Raw genomic sequence first — 25,150 nt, forward strand, 5'->3', positions numbered from 1 at the left:
ACCATATGCAGTTTGAGCCTCAGATATATACCTTCAGCTAGTCCACACAAAGTTTACCTAGAAAACTGAGGTTCTGGAAAATAAAGAAGATTTCCAGAAAGGAACATAGAAGAATGAAAAGAAAACGAGGTAGTAGTTATAGTAGTGCTTCAGTTCCTTAAGTGAATAGGAAGTCAGGCAGGGGAACTGAAGTAGTTAACCTGGTAGGAATGGAAGCAAGACTGGAGAGTGCCAGGTTGCTTTCTAATTTTTTTAGTCATTTTTAATTTATGCTTGTGACATATGCATTAGGACTTTAGACTCTGTCCATCTCTTTAGTAGACATAGTTAATTTGAATTTGAACAAATGAAACGTTTGTATTTGGTGAATTGAAGCAACAGTATATAAAAATCTATGCACATTGGCCAAATCAAATTTCATATTGTAATTAGAAGTTGGTGGCAGTGTCAGTACACCTTCATGGAGATCAGTGTTAATGGCTGTTTTAAAAAGCACAGGGGCGTCTAAATAGAGAAAGTAAAATATCAGAACCAGTAAGACAAGAAATGGCTGGTAGCGTATTTTCACATAAACAGTGGTAGATTTGCAAATACTGAAATGTTTGCTAAATTGTCAAATCAGAGAATAAGATTCAGTGACAATAGAACAGATGCCATTGTATGAGAAAATGTACATGATGACTGGAACAAGGCAGGGAACAACTTTTAATTTCATTTCCAAATGTTTGCATGAAAGATCTCAAAATTGTTAAAATCATTCTGAAAATCTAAAAAGGCAATCTGGGAGAAAATTCTTATATAGTTTGCATTTATTTTAGAGACTGTATTGTGCCATGTCAATACACAATTGATTTTCTTCCCTTCTAAAATTGAAAGGACAATATTTGCACTAAAGTGCATGCTGCCCAATTGTGGATTGTCAAACACAGGAGGACTTTTAAAGAGAGATTGATGTGAATTTGTGTTCTTCCATGGCTTGTAAATTCATAGCGCAGACAAAACAATCCATTTTGTTAGTGGAATAGGTGAGCCCTTTGTGGGTACACAGAAAACTTCATAATTTCCTGCAATTCTGCTTGAAAGATACCAACCCAAGCTAGAGCACTTCCTCTGCTGTTAGATAGTATTCTGGTCTCAGAAAACCCTTCCCTGTAGAGAACCTGAACACTTGATGCTAAATATGCCCTAGAGTGAAATGAGCCTGGCACACTCTGGTCAGACAGTAAATATGTGTTGAATGAATGAGTCATCATTTATAATTATTCAAACATTTTTTTCTTTTTAAAAGTGACCTTATTTTAAAAAATGTGTATAGATAAAATCCTAACACAACAGAGAATGCTGTGTTATGAAGAGGTTTCCAAATTGTAACAAAAAAAAAAAGACCACATTTATTTGAGACAGTATTTAATATGCTAGTGTGGGGATACAAAGACAAATAAATTTTAATTCTTTGGACTCTCTGAGCTCTTCAGTCCAATCTCAAATGTTTGGCTTCTTATATTTATTATGATTATCCTTATTAATAAAATAAAAATTATAATGAACATTTATTGAGCGGGTTACTCAGTATCAGATTCTATGACAGGAGCATGACATGTGCTTAAAAAATGCTTTTAAAAAGTAATCCAAACAACGCTATGAAGCTGTTGTATAAAGATGCTGTAACTTTCTCATAGTTACATGCTAGTATTAGGTTATGAACCGAAATAATCTTAAATTCAGAATCTGTTCTTGAGGTCATTAAATTTTATATGATAGTATGCAGTTAAATTTTATAGGGTTTATGGTTATAAATCTTACCATGCTTATAACCTGTTGAAAGAATATATCAGATTGCAAATTCATGATTTAGGGAAACTGAGCATCCTGACAATTATTATCTTAGTCATCAGTCACACTGCCAGTTTTATTAGTGGCCTTGAATACTGACTGAACCTCAGAATCACATTTACGTATAAGACAAGAGAAACACTGTTCTGTATTTTCACAATCTGGATCAATGATAATATGGCACTGCTTATCAATCCATGTGTAGATGTACTACATCTTTAATAATTATTACTTAAATTTTAAAATATTTGATACTCTCTCTTATTCCCATCAAATTAGGCTCTAGGGAAAAATTTTGTGTTTCATATAATTACTTTAAAATTCAAGCTGATTTCATATTTGAGAGAATGAAAACTTGTATGGAAAATAATTCATTGAAAGTCATATTAAAATTACACAAAAATGGTCCAAATATATACTTGCCTGATATTTTGAAAGAATCAATAGAGTAAATCTTTTTTTTGCATTATCCCCACCCACAAATGATATATGTATGCACGTGTGTGTGTGAACAAGAGAGGGAGAGGGAGAAACTGGGAAAGAGACAGGAAAAGGCAGGAAGAGAGAGAGGGGAAGGGGACAAGTCTAGTGGTGGAGCTGTCATCCTAGTACTTGAGAATTTTATTAGTGATATAAAAACTTCAATAAAATGAAGTTGATGAGTATTTTTAGATTTATTCTTTAGTTATCTTATAATGAAGATATAAGATACCTATTCTTCAGGTATCTTCTATCTTTATTCTGATATAAAGAGTAAAATGTACAGAATAAAATCAGCTTATTGGCAATCACCTGGTCTTTCCATATAGAAGATGCAATACACTTTAGTAATTAAAACAAAACAAAAAGACCTCTTCTAAGGAAAAGTTTTTTTTAGCCTAGTTTTAAAAATATATTCAGTTTGGAACAATTACTGTATCTGAAGACAGAATTATATTACTATGCTAATTATATGTGAATCAAATTAAAATGAACTGTATATGATTTTTATAAAGTTAATGCAAAACAGTATTTGATAACTTTCATATTAGCATATTGGGTGTGAATAATGCAGGTTCTAGGGAATTGTTTCTTAAAAAATGTTTGCTAAAGAGTTAACATTATAAATCAAATATACATTATATATATATTGCAGTTGAGTAAAACAATGAAAATTGGAAAGATCAAGTTATATATTCTTCCATGTAAAATATTTTCCTAATTATAATTCAGATTTATATTCTGAGAAAGGAAGGGAAGAAATGACTAGGCTTAGCTTCAATATAATAAAAGCATACCTACTTGTTATAAGTTCTTTTTGCTGATCATAATCACATTTTACAGTTTTTGGCCCTCTGTCCACAACTGGCTAACTTTAAAATATGGCATGGTATGAAATGAAACTTGTTTATGTAAGTGATGCTTCATTTTTTTCTGTACTTTATTGTTCAGGGGTTTTCAAAAATGTTTAGTAGAAGGCTTAAGAGTATTTTATATAATAACTTTAATGTTATGTGTCCTACATTTACCGTGGTATGTTACATGAATTATTTTATTAAATAATGATTGTCAAAATGTTGTACTATCCTGTGTATGCAATTAAAAACTATATTGCTCTTCTGTACATGCTGTACATATAAGTGACCCCATGGGTCTCCCAAAGTGAGCCTTTAACATTCCAGAATTTTTACTGTGCATCTGTTGCTGGCATCTAGCCTCCCACCCACACAGGCTAAGGCTAACTAAATGAAGTTTATGCTAGTGCAATAAAGTACCTAAAGATGAAGTAGTAAAATGGGAAGACAGTTACCTTATTAGTGGGGTTGCTAACATAGCTTCACTAGAAAAACGTATGCACATACGTGGAAGAAAACAGAGTGGATGTGAGTGGGAGAACCCAGAAAGTAACTTATTCGAATGATATTTCATACGTATCTTTCTATGTTATATATTCCAGATGGGAGTCATACAGCTCAATGAGGACTTCATATTTATTGAACCACTCAATGATACAATGGCCATAACGGGTCACCCACACCGTGTATATAGGCAGAAAAGGTCCATGGAGGAAAAAGCCACAGAGAAGTCAGCTCCTCACGGTCATTACTGTGGTGTCATTCCAGGTAATGCCTTCTCCTAAAAGGGTTTAACTAAATATGCAATGTGAGATGAATCCTTTAATAAATCCCCCCTCCCTCCCTCTCTTCCTTCCTCCCTTTCCCACCCCTCCCTCCCTCCCTCTCTCTCTGTCTTTCTGTCTATCCATCCATCCACCAGCTTTATCTTTTTTAATGTGGACTCTCTCTTGGTTAATGACAATTACTTATCTTTTTTAGACTTATCTTTTAGTTTTCTATGAAATAGTACATTTTAATATCAAAAAATAGAAACTCAAAAGGACTTCAGATATTAATATATTACATGCTCTATATCCCTCAAGAGGGATACTCATGGGTTACTGTTTCCCTCAGTGGAATAGAAATGACACCGAGAGAATTGCAGATTCCCCGAAACTGAATACTGTGAACTCATGGTCTTATTTCAGTCCACCTCCCTGAGAACATCATAGATATCTCTTTACTTTGACCAGAAGCAGCTTCTACTTTTTCTTCTTTTTCTATTTGACTCGAGTAAAAATCATCTTGAAGGTTAAAATTAGAAGAGGAATAGGAAGAAGAGTCAGGATTTACTTCTTTGAATTTTATTCTCAGTATCAGAATACTTTAAATCTGGAAGTTTCAGTGGCTCATAAACATTCCCAACCATCAAATCCTGGTCTCTGTCTGCCAATTTTTCACAGAAGTAAAATGGGGTGACTGTTTTGTACACTTCCTTATTACTTCCTTTGGCAGAGATCTGTGGCATTAGCAAGAAGGATAAGGAAAATGAATGATTTCTATTACATAAGTAGGACCTGAAAGTCATAGTCAGCATTCAGTGGTTTCCCTAGGAAAAATATTTGGACATCTAATCCAGACATCTCAGTGAATATTCACTGATATGAGAAATATTTCCCTATAGTATCTGAGGAAATGTGAATTTATTGAAGAATTTTTGGTGTAAACACTTTAAAATTTGAATTGGAGATTTAAAATTAGGTGTTCGTGTAGTTAGTGCCAAGATAGCAATTCTAACATTGGTTATGGTATCTGAGGCTGATTAGGTATATAAATTGTGATAATAAGTAACATTTGCAGAGGCCGTAGCATGTTCATATCATCAATTGTCTAGTATGTTCAAATTCAGAAAGAATTTCAATATGTTTCTCTTTAGATATATTATCTCAAATTAATTTATGATCTCTATTTTCTTTCACAAAAGCTCATGATATCAGTCTGTATTGGAATTATCTTCAGAAGTGGTTAAGTAAATCTATCTCTGTGTCACATTATTCAACGTACATGATCAAGTCAATTTAAATAAGACACATCCCTCTTCTCTATTCTAAGAACTGTAGACACAATGGAGATAAAAAACAGCTGAACAAAAGTCACAGTATGAACAAGCAAAAGAAAGGTTTTTATATCGTGAAATAACAGAAACAACTTGGATTTAGTCCATTTAAGGAGATTGCCTTGTGTGAGTTATACTGAAAATCTGCACTATGCAACTTTTGAATCATAGTGAGTTCCAGCTATTCTAATTACTCATGTATACGGATGACATAAAACAGGCTTTGTGTGCCATTATGCACAGAGGAAACGTTTCTAGAAAATTCTTATTTTTGATAGGTTTATAAAGCATAAATACACAGTTCATATTTCACAGACATTGTTCATAAACTTTCTAATTTTTTTTAAGGCATGACTGTTGTATCTTAATTGACCTGTTTGGATCAAGCACTTGCATAGAAGGAGTGCTGGAGTGCTAAGCTATCATCAGTTGGATGCTTTACTGAACTTAACTATTTTCGATGCTTTATAAGGGTCTAGAAATTTTAAACTCATTTTAAAATTAGCAATCCATGAAATAAAATATTCATTTACTTATCAGCATAAGTCTAATTGCAGTTCTTCCCTTCTTACTTCAAGCTGATATATCAACATATTAAAAACATGATTCAGATGTGGATAATGTTGCAGTAATTGCCTTTTCACAATGGAATCATAAAGCGTATTTGTATTCAACTTGGTCTTTGCCCTATTCCCCTTCATCATGTTAATGTCTTAAGTGTATTGTGTTTGTAGGTATTGATTACGTAAATATTTTTTCTAAACAGGCACTTAATAGTTTAGGATGACTTTGTTGTGTTCTTTTATTAACAGATAACATAGAGGAAAGAAAGGCACATGAGGTTGAGAGTCAGAGGCCCTGGTTTCAAGGCCTAGCTTCAGTCTCACTCCAGCTAGGTACTCTTCTTCACTTCCCTTGAACTTTTGAACCTTAAATTCTTTTTTTTTTTTTTTTTTTTCGCGTTACACGGGCCTCTCACTGTTGTGGCCTCTCCCATTGTGGAGCACAGGCTCCGGACGCGCAGGCTCAGCGGCCATGGCTCACGGGCCCAGCCGCTCTGCAGCATGTGGGATCTTCCCGGACTGGGGCATGAACCCGTGTCCCCTGCATCGGCAGGTGGACTCTCAACCACTGCGCCACCAGGGAAGCCCAATCTTAAATTCTTTATTTGCAACATAAGTAGGACCAGTCACCTCACAGGGGTACAGAGCTAAATGACACAGCTCTTATTCTCAAGAGGTAACCAATGTATTATTTTAGACAAACTAATAAATGAGTAATTATACTATCTATAATAAGAACTATGACAGACTCAGTACCCAAGATTCTAAGCTTCTGTTATTTGGTTGGGGGGGTGTGGCGGTTGAGCCTCAAAGATCAAGTAAAACTTATCCAGACTATAGGGAGGAAAGGGAACAGAGTGTGCAGGTTAAGAAAATGGACTTTGGGGTCAGACTGCATGTGGTCACATCCTTATGCTGCTGCTCCCTATCTGTGTGACTTTGGAAAACTTCGTTGATCTCTCCAAAGCTCCATTTACAATATACAAAATGGGTGTAGTGGTACCCAAATTTCAGGGCAGTTGTCCAAATTAAATGAGATTATTTGTGAAAATGGAAAACATATGTGAAAATTTAGTGGACGTTGTTAGACAGGGAAAGAGCATTTCAGGCAGAAGGAACAATAAATACAAAAGTATAAAGGCAGGGGAAAGCATCCAATGTCTACAGTGTAGACATGAGACACAAGCCTGGAAAAGTAGTCATGGATGAGATAATGAGGGGACTTGGGGGCTGTTGTAATAAGGAATTTATCTGGAAGGCAAAGTGTGGTCTTTGAAGACTGTAAGCAGGCAAGTGACATTATCAATCAATATATATTCCTTAACATTTAGTATAAGCTTGTGAGTATGTCTGCTACTCTGTGTGAACAAGAACGAGATTTATAGAATTGAAGAAGACCGATCTATTTGAGCAGGATATAGAGATCATCTCTATTCTAAGAGCTAACTTAACCCAACCACTACTGAAATAGTTTCCATATGCCAACCATAACGGTTGTGGAGATGATTGTCAGTATGTGGAGGGTATTATGGGGAGCACATAGTGAGCACTGGTGAATACACATTTAAAGATCTTTTAACTGAAAGCGTGTGGTATCGACTCTATTGTTTTTATACATGCATCTGGGTAGAAAATGGTCTCAGGATTGAGATGAAGAATGAGCTCAACGTGGTTGATGTAGACAATGAAGACATCAAAGGAAGCAACTTAATAAAAAGATAACTCCAATATGCATGATATTCACACACAAGGGCTACCTTATATAATGGAGTCATAGAATCATGGTATTGGGATTCTTAAGAAACCTAGAATGTTCCAAATAGCCTGTTTAAATATAACGTGCATATAAGGATGTAGCACAGACAGTTTGGGGCCATCACAGCTATCATTAGCTGGGGCAATAAAGGTAACAAACTTTTCTGTCTCTCCCTTACATGGTCTCTTTATCACTCTTGATATGGTCGAAAAGCCCCGCATTTTATAATTATCCCCTCAGTTTCATATTATCTCTCCTTTTATTTTTCTTATGTTTCTGTCTCCTCCATGGGCATGTCTTCTTCCATATGTGCACCCCCTAAATGCAGGCATTTCCCAGGACTCCCTCCTTTTCCTTCTACTTCTCATGCCACATGCTTCCCTGTGTTGATAGAACCCAAATCCATGGGTTCAACTTCACTTACACATTGTTTAGTTCCAAACTCTATCTCCATTTTAACCTCTCTCCTGACTGTCAGGTGTTTAGTAACTTCTACTCAGATGTCTCTCAGGCATCTCAGACTTAATAAATCTATAGCTGAACCCATCATCTTTCCTCCCAAACTGCTCTGCTGATATTTCCCACTATCTACCTAGTCACTTGAAAATAAACACTAAACACCCCCCCACACATGTAAACAACAGCAACAAGAAAGAGTAACTCTAACCACCTCCGTTTTCCTCTTTTTAGTCTGATTAATTTTGCTGAGGGTGATGTCTGCTTTCTAATATGTTGCCTATCATCTCATCCTTTCTATTCTAACCACTGTGTGATTTTTACACAGAAGATCAGTGACGTAGCCATCTAGGAGAGCTGCGAAATCTGTGTGTCTGAGTGTCTCTGTATCTATCTATCTATCTATCTTTCCCCATAATCAGTTTATTAGGTGTTGACCCTGCCAAGATGAGCCTTTTTGTATACCTGTAGGAATGTCTCCTACTAAATATTATAAGTTTATATGACAGTATACAAATATATAACCATAAGTAGGATTGTGATTACAATTAGAAAAACTACAAAATTTATTCCTAACTGTTGTAGATCTTAAGATACTAATAAAACCAATTTCTTATTCTGTCCTTCATGAAGGTCTTTGGTATTAACTGCTGGTACTAAATATGGATTCATAAAATTTACTTTATAGTGATTCTGTTGCAGATGGCTACTGTTGCTTTTGTCCTTTTGCATTTTCTTGTTTCATAATATCAATATAATGCTTATTGTTGTTAAATAAGGAGTCTTTGCATTTATTTTCATAACACTTTTGTTAACTTAGTTAACTGACTCTACTTGACATTTGGATAAAACTTTGTTTGTTAAATAGATTTTTAGTCTGTGTCCCTGTGACAAAAAATGAGAAACCGTAATTTATGGAGATATCTGAGAACAGTGAAGTTTCCAGCAATGTGGCAGGATCTACTTCATGTTAGAGCTCAGAGCTAACTCAGTTGGACCTAGAAGTTAGTAATAGAAGGGACCCAGTATTTCAAGAATAGAAGAGATAAACTAATCCTGGCATCATGAAAGGGTGTTAGAAGGCAAGTAAGGTGGAAAAGGTAGTAGGATAGGATAGGATAGGATAGAATAGAATTGACATCAAAGTTAAAGTACCTGGAACAAGACTCAAAAAAGGGAATTTATCGGAAACCAAGATGATGGACTGGAACTATGAGCATACATACAAATTCAGAACAGAGACATGTTCATGGAAACGGGACTAACTGGACACACATTTTTATATCCATGGGATTCCACTGAACACACATGTTTACTTCTGGGGACTCCACTAAAATTAGAATACAAAAATATAAAAGATGTCGGCCAACAAATACAAGTTTGGGAAAGAAGATGACAGCTATTTAGTGACATCAACAGAATTTTGGTAAATGGTAAGGAGAGGAACAGGTGATAGCTAATATAACAATGGATTGTGGAGATCATTGCACAATTGTAAAAACTTGTCAAGGATAATTGAATTGTACATTTAAATGGCTCCATGTTATGGCATGTAAATTACCCCTCAATAAAGCTGTTAAAATCATAAATTCGTTATTAAGGTACCACATGCATACAGGAAGTTGCACAAATGATGTGTCCAACTGCTGAATTTTCTCAAAATGAACATAACCATGTAGGTATGACTCAGATCAGAATATAGAAAATATCAGCACCATAGATGTCCCCCTTGTGCCCACTCCTAGGTACTGATCATCTCTAGCTTAGCCATTCTGGGGATTTTAATTTATTTAATTTACTGCGGTTAATTTGCATTTCTCTGAAGACTAATGTGATTGAGCACCTTCTCATATGCTAATTAGCCATTTGGATCTCCTGAAATGGCTCTTCAGATTTGTGGCCAATTTTTCAATTGGGTTATCTGTCATTGATTTAGAGTGGCTTTTTATTACTTTATTATGGAAAAGTACTGTAAATATCTTCTCCCACTTGGTTGCATGCTTTTCATTCTGATAGTGGCATATTTTCATAAACAGAAATTTTACATTTTTATGTAGTTAAATTTATAAGTATGTTTATTTGTGGTTACTGCTTTTATTTGGCCCTGTTTGAGGAATCTGGTACCCTGAGGTCATACCTTCCATATGATCCTGATGGAAGGCAGAACCAATTCCTGTGTAACCCATGTATAGTTTGAGTAAATAGGGGCACCTACCTGACATTAGGATGTATGGGTCAGTCACTTCAGGCACTTCTGGCAAGTAGACCTTTATTTTGTCACTGATTTCAAAATGAAAATCATGGTGTCTTTTATATATGGAATTATTTTATTTATATGAATCTCTGTGCTAAAAATTTTACAAATGTGATCTTATTATAAGCCACCCACAACTCTAGACAGCAGGTGATATTGATATTCATTTTACAGATGAGGAAACTAAGGCTGACTGAGTGATGTTAGTTTCCCAAGTGGCAGAGTTAATAAATGGTAGAAGTCCAGTCTGTCTGATTCCAAAGTCATGTTCCAAAGCCAAATGCTCATTTAGATTCCCTGTATGCGGGGAACTTATTTGGTCTTGCTCACCATTATATCATCAGCACATGTTGGTATTCGATAAGCTTTCTTTTTAATTATTGAAGAAATGGAAGTTTTTTTATTCACTTTGCTAAGATAGAGGCACATTTGAAAAATTCATTTCTGTGTTGCAGATAAAGGAAGAACTAGATCTAAAAAAATAACAGAAAGTGGAAGAGGGAAACGATATTCATACAAATTACCTCAAGAATACAACATAGAGACTGTAGTGGTTGCAGACCCAGCAATGGTTTCCTATCATGGAGCAGATGCAGCCAGGAGATTCATTCTAACCATCTTAAATATGGTAGGCAAACTTTAAAGTGCGCTTGGAATTTTTTCAAGAAAACTCTAAGGAAGAAATGTGTGAGTATAATGAAGTTCTTTAAAAATTAACTCATTACTATTCCTTTCTTTTATTGACATCAGTAAAAAAATACTTTAGGTGTACCAAATTGATCCATCTCAAAAGAGATATCAAAATAATAATTCACGTCCTCTAGTAAAAAATCCTTATTGTTAATTTGATGTGGCAAAACTTTTTTTCTATTATTCTTTTATCTCTTTTTGTGCCCTTCTTTCTTTTTTATAAAAGGCCATTTGTTGAAATAGCAGAAATGTTATATTTGTTTATATGCATGGCCCCACCCAAAGTACTATAGATTATGAGGTGGAACAAAAATGGAGGTTGGTAATCCACTGAGTGCTTATATAGGTATGTAAAATTGCATGTCAGATACAAAACTAGTTGATGAGTAAGACCTAATAGCTAATAGTTACTAGCTGAATCACATGTAGCTAACTTTGGTTGATAGCTTCTGGACTGTAGAAATCTAACTTGTACCCAGGATCTTATGGATGCTTACTACCACATGAATCCTTTGACTTAATTGCATACCCTGTCGGATAAACTTCCTTCAAGGCAGAATTAGAAGGTTGTCGTGAAGAGTGGTTCTTAGGGGAGAATGAACATAAATGAAAGCCAAAGGCAAATGTCCCTTTATAACTTCAGTTGCCATATTAAGCAAGGTGAGAACCACTAATTCAAGGATAAATTTGTTATATAAAATTACTATTTTTTACTATTTTTTGCTGTCGTCTGGCATGTTTTTTTTTCAGTGAACATATTTTCCCACACTTCAGTCATTTCTGTCTGTGTTCAGCTAACTGCTGACCACTCAACCAGCATTCTGTAAAGAGCAGACAGGCATAGCCTACCAACCTCAGTCTCTTTTAAATAGTACTATCTCTGAAAGCGTGGGTTTGGTGTGCCAATTTTAATTTTCTATTATAAATTAAATACTCAATTTTGCCAAAAAAAAATCAAGGTACCACATAAAAAATTTGCCTTCCTTTCCAGCATTGTTACATATACCATGTTTTGGGAAAATCAGTTATAATGATGACCTGAAACCATTAAGCAACGATGGCCTTGTCTTCATGGACAGCCTTGAAGGGAAGAGCTTTGAAAATACTCTGTTCCTATTTGGCAGTTAGCCTTGGGGAGAAAAAAACTCTAAGGAATAAATTGGGAGGTGGCATAAAGCAGGCTGAATTTCAGGACATTTTCTCAGAAGAAAGGACACTGGCATTTTGTGGTCTTAAGAAAATTTCTAGGGTTTAGTTACTAAAATTTTTCTCTTCAGTATCGTGAAAAGCCCAACGTTCCCTCTGCACCCCATTGAAATGCCTAGATTATCAAGGCAGCAGTGAGTATAGCAGAATGCTAGGTCTAAATTTCTTGGTATCTAAAATGAATTAATTATTGCTTATTAAGCTAATTTTAAAATAATTTAAAAAAATTTAATATGTAAAATTGCTCAACTGAATTGAGATTTCTCCCATGTCTGGGCTTTAAGAAAAATTAAGATGTTTTTCAGTTTTATTTTAGGATTTTTATTTTTATTTGTTTTTAGGTTTTTAACCTTTTCCAACACAAGAGTCTTGGTGTGCAGGTCAATCTTCGTGTGATAAAGCTTATTCTGCTCCATGAAACTCCAGTAAGAAAGTCTTGAGTTTTTCGTTCAATTAAGTGGGTGAGAAGTTGTGTTCAGGTACTTTTAAGTAAAGGGAATGTTAGGGATTTACTTTTTATTGACTTGAAATGCAGACATATCCAGTGAGTCACTTAAAGTATACATAAAACTGGCCGTTAGTCTTAGTTAATACCTCAGTTATATTCCAAAATTGGAATGTTCTTAGTTTCCAAGGATCCTGACAACAAACCTTAACTTTGCAAAATGCAATTTTAAAAAATCATTTTTAATGACAGTTTTATTTTCTTATTTAAACATGGGCTTTATCTGTAATTCAATTTAAACAGAGACTATTCTGTGGCATCTTTTTAGCATGCTGCTTATCTGGTACTTTGGAAAACCTTTGTTCTTAAATTGTAAAAATAATGAGTGATTTAAGTCTAAAAGTTCCACATTCTTAATATTTCATTGCACCTCTCTTCTTCTTCAGAATAACATTAAACAGATTTTGTAATTACTGTACCTTCACAAAGTTTTAAGATTTTTAGCTCAGGCAAAATTAATCCTGAATGTCTTCCAGGTTTTAATTAATGTTATGGTCAGCAATCTGCTTTAGTAATTCAAGAAGTCCCCTCAGTTTTTAGTTTTTTGTATATCTGAGAATAATTTGCCTTGAAGTGAAATCTCTTCTTTTGCAGGCAGATCTATATATTGGGCATCATGGAGAGAAAATGCTAGAGAGCTTTTGTAAGTGGCAACATGAAGAATTTGGCAAAAAGAATGATATACATTTAGAGATGTCAACAAGCTGGGGAGAGGACATGACTTCAGTGGATGCAGCTATACTTATAACAAGGTAAATTTTCCAAAGCCAATTAAATGACATTCTTAATTTGATGGCCATGCTGTTAATCCTATTAATCCCTTCATAGAATGCTTTTATTCCAGATTTTCTGTTCCAGAAAACTTTTGGCATAATGCTGTTAGTCATTTCCCTCAATTCATAATAACTGATTTCTTAACAGCCACATATTGGATGGTATATTGACTAAACATTTAGTTAATTAATTTCAAAAAAAATTAACCTCAATTTTTGATGTGAAGATGTAGCCAATGATGATGATAAGTGAAAACGCTGGTGAATTTTGGTGGAACTTTGAACTTATGAACCTACGTGGTATGTTTTTCAGTCATCACCATATAAAGTATCCCGTATATTAAATTGAGCAATTGATAGACTTTCTGGTTCCATCTGAGAAAAAAGTTTCAATTAAGTCTCTAGCTAATTAGTTTTGAGCTGTATTGTGAGTGTCCGTACTACTCAAACATTTGTATTGCAGCACTGAGTGTAAATATAAGAAGGTGAAATGATGAGCAACAATTAACTCTCTATGAGCACTCTGTATGAGTAATTATTTACAAGTTTGTCTTGCTTAGAGCTAGTAAAAATGAATGGTAGTTCACTGTTAACTAGCAATTTAATTTTCGTATCAATAATGTTGACATTTCACATCTCAGAATACACAGTGACATTTAAACATGATTTTCTGTAATGAATCTATTGAATTTGTGATAGCTTCTTGTTTCTGAATTGTATAAAAACTATTCTACTTATAAATAATTCATAAAGATGAAATTATCTCTATGCAAGAACACAACTGGACTTCCATTTCCAGCTTTGTAGGTGTACCTGATACTGGACCTCTGCAATAAACAACCATAAAACTGGAAAACATTTATGAAGCAACTACTGGCAGTTACTGGAGAATGAGCAGTGCAATCTCTGAAAGAAGGAATTCCTAAGTAAACGCCACAGCCAAGCCAACTTTTTGCCTGGGGACAATTTTTTGACTGGTACAGCAAGCTGGAATCTAGGTAGAGCACAGTGGTCCTACTGAAAGCACCAGAGAAGAGGATCCTTTGTGGGCAGAGGTGCCAAGAAGTCCTTGTGCAGATCATCTATGAGGACTTTGCAAGACTGGTCTAAATACACAGAGATAGAAACTACCCAAAATTTATCAGGGTGCTATGGAGTTTGGATGTTAAAAAGGTACTAGAAATTGAGCAGATTTGGACCACAAGAGTGGAGCAGCCTTGTTAATACCTTGTCATCACTCCTGGCATTTATCTGAGAAAACAGAAATGCTATGCCTACACAGTAGGCACCATGATCCAGAGAAATGCCCTCTCTTGAACTGTCCTAACAAAGCCTAAAACCAAGTCCCAGTAAGGTATTCAGAGGAGATGGAGTTTGGAGGTTGAGTCCCACCAGTTTACAAAAGTTTGGGAATCATCTTGAGCTTTCGGTAGATCCTCCCTACCAAGGAATAAACTCAAACCTACCTACATTCAGAGTGAGGAATAAGTAAAACAAGAGATAGCACTCTTCAGAGGAAGATAAGAGAATCTTGAATCTCTATATCATATACAATGTCTGGAACATAATGAAAATTAGCCAAGCAAAAAAACATGAAAATGTGACCCATGGTCAAAGAAAAGTAGTCAGTAGAAACTGACCCCAAGGTAGCTTAGAAGTTGGATTTACCAAGTAATGTAAATACTGGACCTCTATCATTGGAATCTCAAAAGAGAGTGAGAATGGGTAAGAAAAGTATTTGAAGATGTAATGGCAAAAATTTTTCACAAATTTCATGAAAAACAACAACTTAGAAACCTAGGCATATCATAGAAAAATTGGTCAAAACCAAAGATATAGAAAAAAAAGTGAATTGGCTAGAGTGAAGGGATACGTTACAGAGAAAACAATCTTAAGATGGATAACTGACTTCCTGTCAGAAAAAAAAGCCCAGAAGACAGTAAAGTGATATCTCTAATGTACTGAGGGGAAAAACCCTATCAACAAAAATTCTTAATGAATTCTTAAGGGTATTTTCTTAATGTATGAAAGTGCATCTACATACACAAAAAGTCTATAGCTAACATTACAATTAATGGTGAAAATCAAAATTTTTTAAGACTGGGAGCAAGGCAAGGATGTCCACATTTACCACTTCTGTTCAGTATTGTGCTGACAATCATAACCATAATCAGTATATTAAGCTGGCATGGGGGGGTATAAATACTGGGAAGAAAAAATTAAAAGTGTCTCTTCACAGATGGCATGACTTGGTACAAAGAAAATTTAAAGCAATCTAGGAGAAAAAAATGCTAGAATTTATAACTGAATTTTACAAGGCCACAGAATATAAAGTCAATTTAGAAGAAAAATTGTATTTATATATGGTAGAAATAAACACTTGGGAAAATTTTACAGTAACTTCCAAAACCATGAAATATTAATAATTTAACAAAATAAAATATCTACACAGCTATACTTAGAGAAATTAACGATCTAAATAAAGGTTTATTCAATGGAAGACTAAATATAGTAAATCCCCTAGATACGAACAAGTTCCGTTCCAGGAGTGCATTTGTAAGTTCAATTTGTTCGTTGAGTCTTACAGAGTTAGCCTAGGTACCCAACTAACACAATCGGCCATATAGAACTGTACTGTAATAGGTTTATTATACTTTTCACATAAATAATACTTAAAAAACAAACACACAAAAAAAGAAAACATTTTTAATCTTGCAGTGTAGTACCTTGAAAAATACAGTGGTACAGTACAACAGCTGGCATACAGGGGCTGACATCGAGTGAACAGGCAAGAAGAGTTACTGACTGGAGGAGGGAGAGGAGGTGGGAGATGGTAGAGCTGAAGGATCGTCAGCAATAGGAGACGGAGGGCAAGCTGTAATTTCATTCACGCCTGACACTGATGGCAAAGGTTCTGGTTCCTCGCTGGATTCAATTCTATCTACCCTCTAGAAAAACCAATCCACTGATGTCTGGGTAGTAGCTCTTTTTTTTCTCATCATAGATGATACGGTAGCACTGGATTGCATTCTGAACGGCTGCTGCAACCTTCGCGCACTGTTCTACGTTCAGGTCCTGTGCCTCAAAAACTAAGAGTGCCTCCTCAAATAAAGAAAATCCCCTTGCCATTTCCTGCATCGTGAATCTCTTTGGTTCTTTAGTTACTTCTTCTTCCTCTTGTCTCTCTTTATCCTTTCTCTGGGCCTCCAATTCCACCAGGTCTTCTTTAGTAAGCTCCTCTTGTTGCACAGCAGGGAGTTCAATGAAGTCGTCCTCTTGCAGATCTAGCTCCATCTTCTCCCTGAGGGTCGCTAAGTTGCTGAAGACCTCTTTGGACTCCTCATCCACCTTCTCAAATCCACGAAAATCGTGAACAAACTTCAGGCAAAGGTTTTTCCAAACCCCATTCATGGTAATGGCTGTAACCTCACACCAAGCAAAGTCAATGTTTTCTATGGCCTTGTAGATGTTATGCAGTAGTCCTTCCAAAATTGTCGCAAGGTTGTTCCTGATTCGTCAGTCGCCTTTACTGCCTGATGAAAAGTGTGACATAAATAATATTTCTTGAAAGTTGCTATAACTCCCTGGTCCATAGGTTGGATAAGCGACATAGTATTCAGTGGCAGATGCACTACTTTGACGTTGGGATAAAAGTTATCCACGAATGGGTGGTGGCCTGGAGCATTGTTGAGCAGCAAGAGAATGTTGAACGGGTCATCCTTCTCCAAGCAGTATTTCTCTACCTCCGGAATAAAGTGGTGGAAAAACCAGTCCTGGAAAATGGCCTGTGTAACCCAGCTTTGGAGTTACTCTTCCACACAACAGGAAGAGAGCACTTGGTAATGTTTTTAAGGGCTCTTGGGTTCTCTGAATGATAAACTAAGAGAGGCTTCAACTTCATATAGCCAGAAGCATTGCCACCAAACAACAGTTAGCCTATCCTTTGCTGCTTTATAGCCTGGCATCAACTTTTCCTCCTTACTGATGTAACTTTGGTCTGGCATCCTTTTCCAGTACAGTCCTGTCTCACCCACATTAAAAACCTGCTCAATTAAATATGTGTCTTCATCAATAATTTCTCAAAGCATTTCAGGAAATTCCTGAGTATCTGCACTTGCTGCCTCACCACTTACTTTTACGTTGTGAAGGTTGGCTCTAGCCTTGAACCAATGAAAACCAGCTGTGGCTGGCATTAAAAGATGCGCCCTCTGATTCTTCACCATGTTTCTTCTTCAAGTCTTCATAAAGGCTTTTAGCTTTCTCTTGAATCAGCATTAAGCTGAACGGGACTCCATGCTGATGCTGGTCCAGTCTCCACACACTGAGAATTTTCTCCATCTCCTCCATCACTTTTCCACACTTCTTCGATATTATTGTTGACATCATCGGCACAGCAGACTTCACATGTTCCATGATCTTGTCCTTGTTCTTTAGAATTGTGCCAGTGGTTGAACGATTCCTGTGATAAGAGTGAGTGAAGTCTACCATCTTTTTGCTTTGCTCCACTCTCTCAATTACTTTCACTTTTATTTCTATCGGTATCACTTGGTGCTTCTTAGTAGTACCAGCTACATCACCGCTGCTTTTATGCTTGCTTCTGGACATCGTGGGCTTGAAATAAAGATACTGTACTACTGTACTCTGTACAGTACTGTAGAGTAAAGTATACAAAAGCACAGCCAGTTGTAGAGGATGCACGCACATGACAGCATATGCCAGACGTGAAGTAACTTATGTGATTGGACATGCGAACACAGGTTCACATCTTTGAAAGTTCTCAATTAGAAGGTTTGTATGTAGGGGACTTATTGTGTTGTCAAGATGTCCATTTTCCCCAAATTGACTTATAGAGTCACTATAATCCCAATGAAAATCTCTGCAGGCTTTTTGTGTGTGTGTGTGTATAGAAATTACAGTCTGATTCCAGTATTTATTTGGGACAGGAAAGGACCTAGAAGAGTCAAAACAATTTTGTAAAAGAAGAACAAATTGGGTGGACTTACACTATCTGATTTCAAAACTTACTATAAAGATTTGGTAATCAAAACATGATGGCTTTGACAGAAAGTTAGCTATAGAAATCAGTAAAACAGAATAGACTCTGTAAATATACTCACATATATATGGTCAGTTGACTTTCAGTAATACCACCAGCATAATTCAAGATGAAAAGATAGTCTATTCATCAAATAATTCTAGAACATCTGGATAACCATTTGAAAACAATGAATCTTGGGGAATTCCCTGGCAGTCCAGTGGTTACGACTGCACTTTCACTGCCATCCCTGTTCAAGGAACTAAGATCCCACAAGCCAAGGGTTGTGGCAAAAAACAAACAAACAAAAAAAACACCCAGCCCTGCTTGAGTGATGTTAATTCATAATGGATCATAGAACGCTACAACTATAAAACTTTTATTAAAAACGAAATCTTCATGACTGTGGGAAGGGCAGTGATTTTTTAGATTGCATACAAAAAATCATTAAACAAAAATTATTAAAAATAATCGTTTGGGCTTCTTGAAAATTAAAACCACATGATGTCCAAAAACATTGTTATGTAAATGAAAAGACAAGCTCCAGAATTGGAAAAAATAGATGCAATACATATATCTATTGAAGAATTTGTATGTATATGCTTATTTACATATATATATACAATAGATGAATATTTAAAACTTTAAAACTCAATAAGAAGGGTGATCAACTATATATGACCCGTTTTTATCCAAACAGTAGCTGGTAATCTTGAGTTGACTGTTTGACCTCTATGAGTCACATTATTACGAGGATACTAGTACAGAGTGAAGAATATAAGAACTTGTATAACATCTAACATATACTGAACATTCAATAATTTTTTCCAAACATAAATAATTGTATAAGATACTGTTCAAGCTTTTATTAATGTGGACAACATACTATCAAAAATATCTTTTGTTATATTATTATGTAATAAATGTTTTTAGTTGTTAGTTGTTCAGCCCATGGTTATTATTGCATTCCATATTATCTTAGACACAGTTAAGAATCATCTGCTGTGGCTGAAAGTATTCTCTAGTGATTGAGAACATTTGATGGGGTTAGTTTAATATATTAAATATTACTAGTATTAGTTTTATGAACAAATTAAGGTTTAAATTTAAGTGAGAAAATAATATATAAAATTCCTGACATCTAGGAATTGTGAAACAAGTATGAATTACTTTTTCTTCTTTTAGCTCTTTATATTCAGTGAAAATTTATTTTATAAGTTACACTTTCCATTTCTGTAGAATGAGCCTGCCTTGCCTTGAGATTTTTACTGTAAGTTCACTGAAGAGTTCAATAAAATACTGACACTTTCAATGTTTTATATATTTGAAAGAATGTAAGTCTACCTTGTATACCAACACTATTGGATTTTTACTAAATTATTTATTTTAAATTTAATTTTTATTTTATATTGGAGTATAGTTGATTTACAATGTTGTGTTAGTTTCAGGTGTACAGCAAAATGATTCAGTTATACATAGACATATATCTATTCTTTTTCAGATTCTTTTCCCATACAGGTTATTACTGAGTAGAGTTCCCTGTGCTATACAGTAGGTCCTTGTTGATTATCAGTTTTATATATAGTAGTGTATATATGTTAATCCCAACCTCCTAATTTACCCCCACCCCACATTTCCTCTTTGGTAACCATAAGTTTGTTTTCTAAGTCTGTGAGTCTGTTTCTGTTTTGTAAATAAGTTCATTTGTATCATTTTTTTAGATTCCACATATAAGTGATATCATATGGTATTTGTCTTTCTCTGTCTAACTTACTTCACTTAGTATTATGATAATCTCTAGGTCCATCCATGTTGCTACAAATGACATTATTTCATTCCTTTTATGGCTGAGTAATATTCCATTGTATATATGCACCACTTCTTCTTTATCAATTCCTCTGTCAATGGATATTTAGGTTGCTTCCATGTCTTGGTTATTGTAAATAGTGCTGCTGTGAACAATGGGGTGCATGTATCTTTTCGAGTTACTGTTTTCTCCAGATATATGCCCAGGAGTGGGATTGCTGGATCATATGGTAGCTCTATTTTTGTTGTTTTAAGCAACCTCCATACTGTTTTCCATAGTGACTATACCAATTTACATTTCCACTAACAGCACAGGAGGATTCCCTTTTCTCCACACCCTCTTCAGCATTTATTGTTTGTAGACTTTTTTTTTTTTTTTTTTTTTTTTTTTTTTTGCGGTACACGGGCCTCTCACTGTTGTGGCCTCTCCCGTTGCGGAGCACAGGCTCCGGACGTGCAGGCTCAGCGGCCATGGCTCACGGGCCTAGCCGCTCCGTGGCATGTGGGATCTTCCCAGACCGGGGCATGAACCCATGTCCCCTGCATCGGCAGGGGGACTCCCAACCACTGCGCCACCAGGGAAGCCCCTGTTTGTAAACTTTTTGATGCTGGCCGTTCCGACCACTGTGAGGTGATATCTCATTGTAGTTTTGATTTGTATTTCTCTAATAATTAATGATGTTGAGCATCTTTTCATGTGCCTTTTGGCCATCTGTATATCTTCTTTTGAGAAATGGCTATTTAGGTCTTCTGCCCGTTTATTGACTGGGTTTTTATTTTTTTTTCCTATTGAGCTGCATAAGCTGTTTGTATATTTTGGAGATTAATCCCTTGTTGGCCCATCGTTTGCAAATATTTTCAATACTTTCTCCCATTCTGTGGGTTTTCTTTTCATTTTGTTGATGATTTCCTTTGCTGTGCAAAAGTTTTTAAGTTTAATGAGGTCCCATTTGTTTATTTTTTTCATTACTCTAGTAGGCAGATCCAAAAAGATATTGCTGCGATTTGTGTCAGAGTGTTCTGCCTATGTTTTTTTCTACGACTTTTATAATATCCAGTCTTACATTTAGGACTTTCATCCATTTTGAGTTTATTTTTGTATGTAGCATTAGAGAGTGTTCTAATTTCATTCTTTTACATGTAGCTCTCCAGTTTTCCCAGCACCGCTTATTGAAGAGACTGTCTTTTCTCCATTGTATCAATATATTCTTCCCTCCTTTGTCATAGATTAATTGAACATAGGTGCATGAGATAATTTCTGGACTTTCTATCCTTTTCCACTGATCTATAAGTCTGTCTTTGTGCCAGTACCATACTGTTTTGATGACTCTAGCTTTGCAGTATAGCCTGAAGTCAGGGAGCCTGATTCCTCCAGCTCTGGTAGTTTTTTTTCCTCAAGATTGCTTTAGCTATTTGGGGTCTTCTGTGTTTTCATAGAAATTTTAAGATTTTTTGTTCTAGATCTGCAAAAAATACCATTGGTTATTTGATAAGGGTTGCATTGAATCTGTAGATTGCCTTGGGTGGTATAGTCATTTTGACAATATTGATTCTTCCAATCCAAGAACATGGTATATCTTTCATTCTGTTTGTGTCATGTTCGATTTCTTTCATCAGTGTCATATAGTTTTCGGAGTACAGGCCTTTTGTCTCCTTGGGTAGGTTTATTCCTAGGTATTTTATTCTTTTTGATGTAATGGTAAATGGGATTTAAAAAAAATTCTCTTTCTGATATTTTGTTGTTAGTGTAAAGAAATGCAACAGATTTCTGTGTATTAATTTTGTATCCTGCAACTTTACCAAATTCATTGATGAACTCTGCTAGTTTTCTGGTAGCAGCTTTAGGACTTTCCATGTATAATATCATGTCATCTACAAACAGTGACAGTTTTACTTCTTCTTTTCCAATTTGTATTCCTTTTATTTCTTTTTCTTCTCTGATTGCTGTGGCTAGGACTTCCAAAACTATGTTAAATAAAAGTGACAAGACTGGACATCTTTGTCTTGTTCCTGATCTTAGAGGAAATGCTTTCAGCTTTTCACCATTGAGTATGATGTTAGCTGTGGGTTTATCATAGATGGGCTTTATTATGTTGAGGTGGGTTCCTTCTATGCCCACTTTCTGGAGAGTTTTTACCATAAATGGGTGTTGATTTTTGTCAGAAGCTTTTTCTGCATCTATAGAGATGATCATATGGTTTTTATTCTTCAGTTTGTTAATGTGGTGTATCATACTGGCTGATTTGCAGAGATTGAAAAATCCTTGCATCCCTAGGGTAAATCCCATTTGATCTTGGTGTATGATGCTTTTTATGTATTTGGATTTGGTTTGCTAGTATTTTCTTGAGGATTTTTGCATCTGTGTTCATCAGTGGTATTGGTCTGTAATTTTCTTTTTTTGTGGTATCTTTGTCTGGTTTTGTTATCAGGGTGGTGGTGACCTCATAGAATGAGTTTGGGAGTGTTTTCCTCTACAATAGTTTGGAATAGTCTCAGAAGGATAGGTGTTAACTCTTCTCTAAATGTCTGACAGAATTCACATGTGAAGCCAGCAAAAGTCCTGGACTTTTGTTTGTTGTGAGTTTTTCATCACAGTTTCAATTTCATTACTTGTGGTTGGTATGTTCATATTTTCTGTTTCTTCCTGGTTCAGTCTTGGGAGATTGTACATTTCTAAGAATTTGTCCTTTTTTTCTAGGTTGTCCAGTTTATTGGCATATAGTTTCTTGTAGTAGTTTCTTATGATCCTTTGTATTTCTGTGGTGTCCATTGTAACTTCTCCTTTTTCATTTCTAATTTTATTGATTTGAACCCTTTTCCTTTTTATTTGATGAGTCTGACTGAAAGTTTATCAATTTTATCTTTTCAATGAGCCAGCTTTTAGTTTCATTGACCTTGTCTATTGTTTTGTTCATCTCTATTTCATTTGTTTCTGTTCTGATCTTTATGATTTCTTTCCTTCTACTAACTTTGGGTTTATTTGTTCTTCTTGCTCTAGTTGCTTTATCTGTAAGTTTAGGCTGTTTGAGATTTTTCTTGTGTCCTGAGGTAAGCTTGTATCATTATAAACTTCCCTCTTAGAACTGCTTTTGCTGCATCCCATAGGTTTTGTTTCATTGTGTTTTCTTTTTCATTTGTCTCTAGGTATTTTTTGATTTCCTCAGTGAGCCATTGGTTGTTTAGTAACATATTGTTTAGCCTCCATGTGTTTGTGTTTTTTACAGTTTTTTTTTTCTTGTAGTTGATTTCCAATCTCATAGCATTGTGGTTGGAAAAGATGCTTGATGTGATTTTAATTTTCTTAAATTTATCAAGCTTGCTTTATGGCCCAGAGTGTGATCTATCCTGGAGAATGTTCCATGTGCACTTGAAAAGATTGTGTGTTCTGCTACTTTCAGATAGAATGCTCTATCAATATCAATCTAATCCATCTGGTCTAATGTGTCATTAAAGGCCTGTGTTTCCTTGTTGATTTTCTGTCTGGATGATCTGCCCATTGATGAAAGTGGGGTATTAAAAGTCCCCCACTATTATTGTGTTACTATTGATTTCTCCGTTTATGGCTGTTAGCATTTGCCTTATATATTGAGGTGCTCCTATGTTGGGTGCATATATATTTACAATTGTTATATCTTCTTGGATTGATCTCTTGATTATTATGTAGTGTCCTTCTTTGTCTCTTGTAATAGTCTTTATTTTAATGTCCCTTATGTCTGACATGAGTATTGCTACTCCAGCTTTGATTTCCATTTGCGTGGAATACCTTTTTCCATCTCCTCACTTTCAGTGTGTTTTTGTTGCTATATTTGTAGTGGGTTTCTTGTAGACAGCATGAATATGGGTCTTATTTTTGTATCCATTCAGCCAGTCTATGTCTTTTGGTTGGAGCACTTAATCTATTTACATTTAATGTAATTACCGATGTTTATGTTCTTATTGCCGTTTTGTTTAATTGTTTTGGATTTTTGTAGGTCTTTTTTCTTCCCTTCCTCTTTAGTTCTCGTCTCTTGTGATTTGATGACTATCTTTAGTGTTGTGTTTGGATTCCTTTTTCTTTTTTTGTGTGTATATCTATTGTAGAGTTTTGGTTTGTGGTTACCATGAGCTTTTGATATAGCAGTCTATATATGTACAAGATTGTTTTATGTTGCTCATCTCTTAATTTCCAATGCATTTCCAATATTCTGCATTTATACTCTCCTCACTATTGCTGGTTTTGATATCATATTTGTGTGCAGATGGTTTCCTACCTTTACTGTATGTTTACCTTTACTGGTCAGCTTTCCCATTCATAATTTTCTTGTTCTAGTTGTGGCCTCTTGTTCTCTGCCTAGAGAAGTTCTTTTAGCCTTTGTTTGAAAGCTGGTTTGGTGGTGCTGAATTCTCTTAGCTTTTGCTTCTCTGTAAAGCTTTTGATTTCTCTGTTGAATATGAGGAAGAGCTTTGCTGGGTAGAGTATCTGTGGTTGTAGGTTTTACCTTTCCAGCACTTTCTGTTATTGTATGTTCTTGATATCTCTAGCTCTTCATTACACATTTCTCGTATCTTCTCAGTCTGTGTCTCCATTCTTTTCCCGAGATCTTGGGTCACCTTTACTATCATTACTCTGAATTCTTTTTTGGTTAGATTGCCTATCTTCACTTAACTTAGTTGTTCTTCTGGGGTTTTATCTTGTTCCTTCATGTGGAACATATTCCTCAGCCATCTCATTTTGTCTAACTTTCTGTGTTTGCAATTTCCATTCTGCAGGCTTCATAATTGTAGTTCCTCTTGCTTTTGGTGTCTGCCCCCTGGTGGGTGAGGCTGGTCTGAGAGGCTTGTGCAGGCTTCCTGGTGGGAGT

At 35.4% G+C, this 25,150-nt stretch overlaps 1 protein-coding gene across 1 annotated transcript in view; it reads left to right on the top strand.

Moving 5' to 3' along the window:
• Positions 1-25,150, top strand: part of ADAMTS19 (ADAM metallopeptidase with thrombospondin type 1 motif 19) — a 279,661-nt gene that overhangs the window by 54,888 nt on the left and 199,623 nt on the right. Inside the window, exons 3-6 of the mRNA XM_019924890.3 lie at positions 3,770-3,935; positions 10,750-10,922; positions 12,532-12,615; positions 13,290-13,447. Coding sequence (XP_019780449.1) covers positions 3,770-3,935; positions 10,750-10,922; positions 12,532-12,615; positions 13,290-13,447 — 581 coding nt within the window. The remainder of the gene's footprint in view (positions 1-3,769; positions 3,936-10,749; positions 10,923-12,531; positions 12,616-13,289; positions 13,448-25,150) is intronic.

Source organism: Tursiops truncatus, chromosome 3, assembly GCF_011762595.2.
Source record: "Tursiops truncatus isolate mTurTru1 chromosome 3, mTurTru1.mat.Y, whole genome shotgun sequence".
NCBI lineage: Eukaryota > Metazoa > Chordata > Mammalia > Artiodactyla > Delphinidae > Tursiops > Tursiops truncatus.